Source organism: Morone saxatilis, unplaced genomic scaffold, assembly GCF_004916995.1.
Source record: "Morone saxatilis isolate NCDOM2014 unplaced genomic scaffold, NCSU_SB_2.0 Contig5, whole genome shotgun sequence".
NCBI lineage: Eukaryota > Metazoa > Chordata > Actinopteri > Moronidae > Morone > Morone saxatilis.
In genome coordinates, this window is record NW_023340095.1 from 3,825,037 (window position 1) to 3,828,008 (window position 2,972).

Genomic DNA, 2,972 nt, shown 5'->3' on the forward strand with positions numbered 1-2,972 from the left:
AGAGAGAGACAGACAGAGAGAGACAGAGACAGAGAGAGACAGAGAGAGAGAGACAGACAGAGAGAGAGACAAACATACATTAAACTAAAATACAAACCCTGACTTTAAGAACAGAATCAAAAATAGGACAACAGATATAAAGTTTTATGTAAATATAATATATAAAATTAACATTAAACAGTAAACAGTGTAGATTATCTATTGTCCTTTACTGAGAGTCTGATGTCTGTATAAACATAAACTCTTGTATTAAAATCCAGAGAATCACATGTTCTCTTCTCCTGGAGATAAAACCTGCATTACTTTTATTAGATTAGATTAATAATAATCAGAGAGTTTGTCTTTACCATAATGAAGTGGAAACTGTCCCCTTTACAGTTAACTTCAGTGATTGTAAGCAGTTCTTACACTTTACACGTGCACAAGATTAACATCCGTACGATCAATACCTACACACAGAAAACTGAATTCACTTTGCTTCTCCGTTCCAGGTGGTGGATCTTCTGAATCAGGCTGCTCTGATACCCACAGATGAGAAACTCGCGGTGCTCAAACAGGTTTGTAGTCTCTTCTCGTTACATCTGGTTCAAATAAATACATAGAAATATCAATATTAAGCAATCTCCCAATAATTTGGGCCTTATTTTAAGGCAAACTTGGTGTGAATTACTGTATTTTCCCTCAACAAACCCTAAAGTTTTGCAACTATATTATTACTACTATTACAACTATAATCCTATGAAGCATAAGTAGTTGAGGACAACACTGAATCAGTTCCTTTCTGTCACTTTCAGGTCCAGGAGCTCATCATTAACAAGGACCCTTCTCTTCTCGATAATTTCCTGGATGTAAGTAAACCAACCTGCAGTTTTCACACAAGCTGTTTGAATGTAGAAGCTGTGTTCGGTGTAAGAAGACACATTATATCATTGGTTCGTCCTGTAGGAGCTGATCGCCTTTCAGACTGACAAGTCCATCGAAGTGAGGAAATTTGTCATTGGCTTCATAGAGGAAGCATGGTGAGTTATTGGACGGATAAATCTCCCCGTCTGGTAGATGTAATGTTTGTGAGTGAAAATGTTTTTCTTTTTTTTACCAGTAAAAGGGACAATGAGCTCCTTCTCAGACTTATCGCCAATCTGAACATGTTGCTGAAGGATGACAGTGTGAACGTGGTGAAGAAAGCCATCCTGACGCTCACCCAGCTGTACAAAGTCACTCTGCAGGTAAACACAGGCCTCACTTAGGACATAATTCTCATGTGGTGTGTGTAGCCCAAAGAGTAAATGCGGTAGATGACAAAATAAAGTTGCTTCTACCAATATCTGTTGTGTTTTCACACCCTTTGCTCTTCTCTGCCTCTTGGTTTCCAGTGGTTGGTGCGCTCTAAAGTGGTGTCGGAGAGGCAGGAGGCGTGCTGGGATCTGGTCACACAGATGAAAGGGGATGTTCTGGCCTTGCTGGACTCTGAGAACGACGGCGTTCGCACTCACGCCATCAAGTTCACAGAATCATTAATCATCAGTCTGTCGCCGCGGACGTCAGACTCAGACATCCCCAAGCGACAGGAGGGTGACATCAGCCTGGACAAAGTTCCCAAAGACCACTCGTACATTCGCTACGGTACAGATATTACAATCCTGTTAGGACTTAATGTGTTCACGTTTTAATCCAGTCCATTAAAGTTCATCTTTATCTCGATGCTGTTTGACTCGACAGACGTTCTGTGTGAGGAGGGAAAGACGGCACTGGAGAGGCTGCTGAAGTTCATGGTCCACCCGGCCATTTCCAGCATTAACCTCACCACAGCACTCGGCTCCCTGGCCACTATCGCCCGTCAGAGGCCAATGTTCATGTCAGAGGTGGTGCAGGCATATGAGACATTACATGGTGAGTGCCTCGGAGCCTGTGTCGTCACAAAGCACCCTTTAAAACAGATAAATGTGTTATATATTACATGTTCTTCTGTGCTCTTTCATCTTTTTTAGCAAACCTGCCGCCCACTCTGGCCAAATCTCAGGTCAGCAGCGTGCGAAAGAATCTGAAGCTGCACTTGGTGGCGGTCCTGAAGCATCCCTGCAGCCTGGAGTTCCAGGGTCAGATCAGCACTCTGCTGCTGGACCTGGGAATGCCCCAGAGTGAAATAACCCGCTCTACTCCTGCACCGCGTGAGCAGCGCAAAAGGCCTCGCCATGAACAATACACAGAGGGGAAGAAGGTCAAGATGGGTGAGTCGTGAAAGCAGCCAGACATTAATATACGGTCGATATAATGTAATATAATCAGCATAGAAGTGTAGGAATGTTAGATGAGTTTGAATTTGGTCAAAAGACTCAAAAAGGTTGCAAGAATGTTAATGTCTAAAATAATTGTGTCATATATATCAGGGTGTTTAAATCAATCAACACCAAAATCTTTAAATATTGTAATCTTGGAAGAGAAAGTGTTCGACTGTAAGAACCCAGTATGTTTAATGTTTTTGTTCTTTTGTGTTCAGAACCAGCTCTGATTGAAGATGATGAGGACAAAGAGGAGCCGGCCCCTCTCTCGGTCCCTAAACCAGCTGCTGTTCCAGTAGCCCAGTCTGCCATTGACCTCACGGCCGAGTTCCTGCACCCACTGCTCAACCCCGAGAACGTCGCCAACCTGGTGAGCAGCAGCTTTTTGTTTTTCCTGTTTGCTTCTCCCCCTTTAGGCCTGTGTTCAACTCGTATCTCTGTCTGGTTATTTAGGTGCTCATCAGCATGGTGTATCTGCCTGACGTCATGCCAGCGTCCTTCCAGGCCACATACACACCCGTTGAGTCGGCAGGCACTGATGCCCAGATTAAACATCTGGCCAGGCTGATGGCCACGCAGATGACTTCAGCTGGGATTGGTCCAGGTCAGTGACAAAGACATGCAGCATGTACAAGACCTTAAACATTGTGTTATTCGTATCTAACTATATTTCAAGATTCAAGAACTTTATTT

The 2,972-nt window shown here is 43.5% G+C and overlaps 1 protein-coding gene across 1 annotated transcript in view; it reads left to right on the plus strand.

The window, feature by feature from the left end:
* Positions 1 to 467: 467 nt before the first annotated feature.
* The window catches only part of sympk (symplekin), a gene marked incomplete at its 5' end in the record, with an annotated part of 8,901 nt that continues 6,396 nt past the window's right edge, over positions 468 to 2,972 (plus strand). The window contains 9 exon segments of the mRNA XM_035676755.1: positions 468 to 557; positions 795 to 848; positions 946 to 1,019; positions 1,100 to 1,226; positions 1,374 to 1,623; positions 1,720 to 1,890; positions 1,989 to 2,228; positions 2,498 to 2,649; positions 2,733 to 2,883. Coding sequence (XP_035532648.1) covers positions 468 to 557; positions 795 to 848; positions 946 to 1,019; positions 1,100 to 1,226; positions 1,374 to 1,623; positions 1,720 to 1,890; positions 1,989 to 2,228; positions 2,498 to 2,649; positions 2,733 to 2,883 — 1,309 coding nt within the window.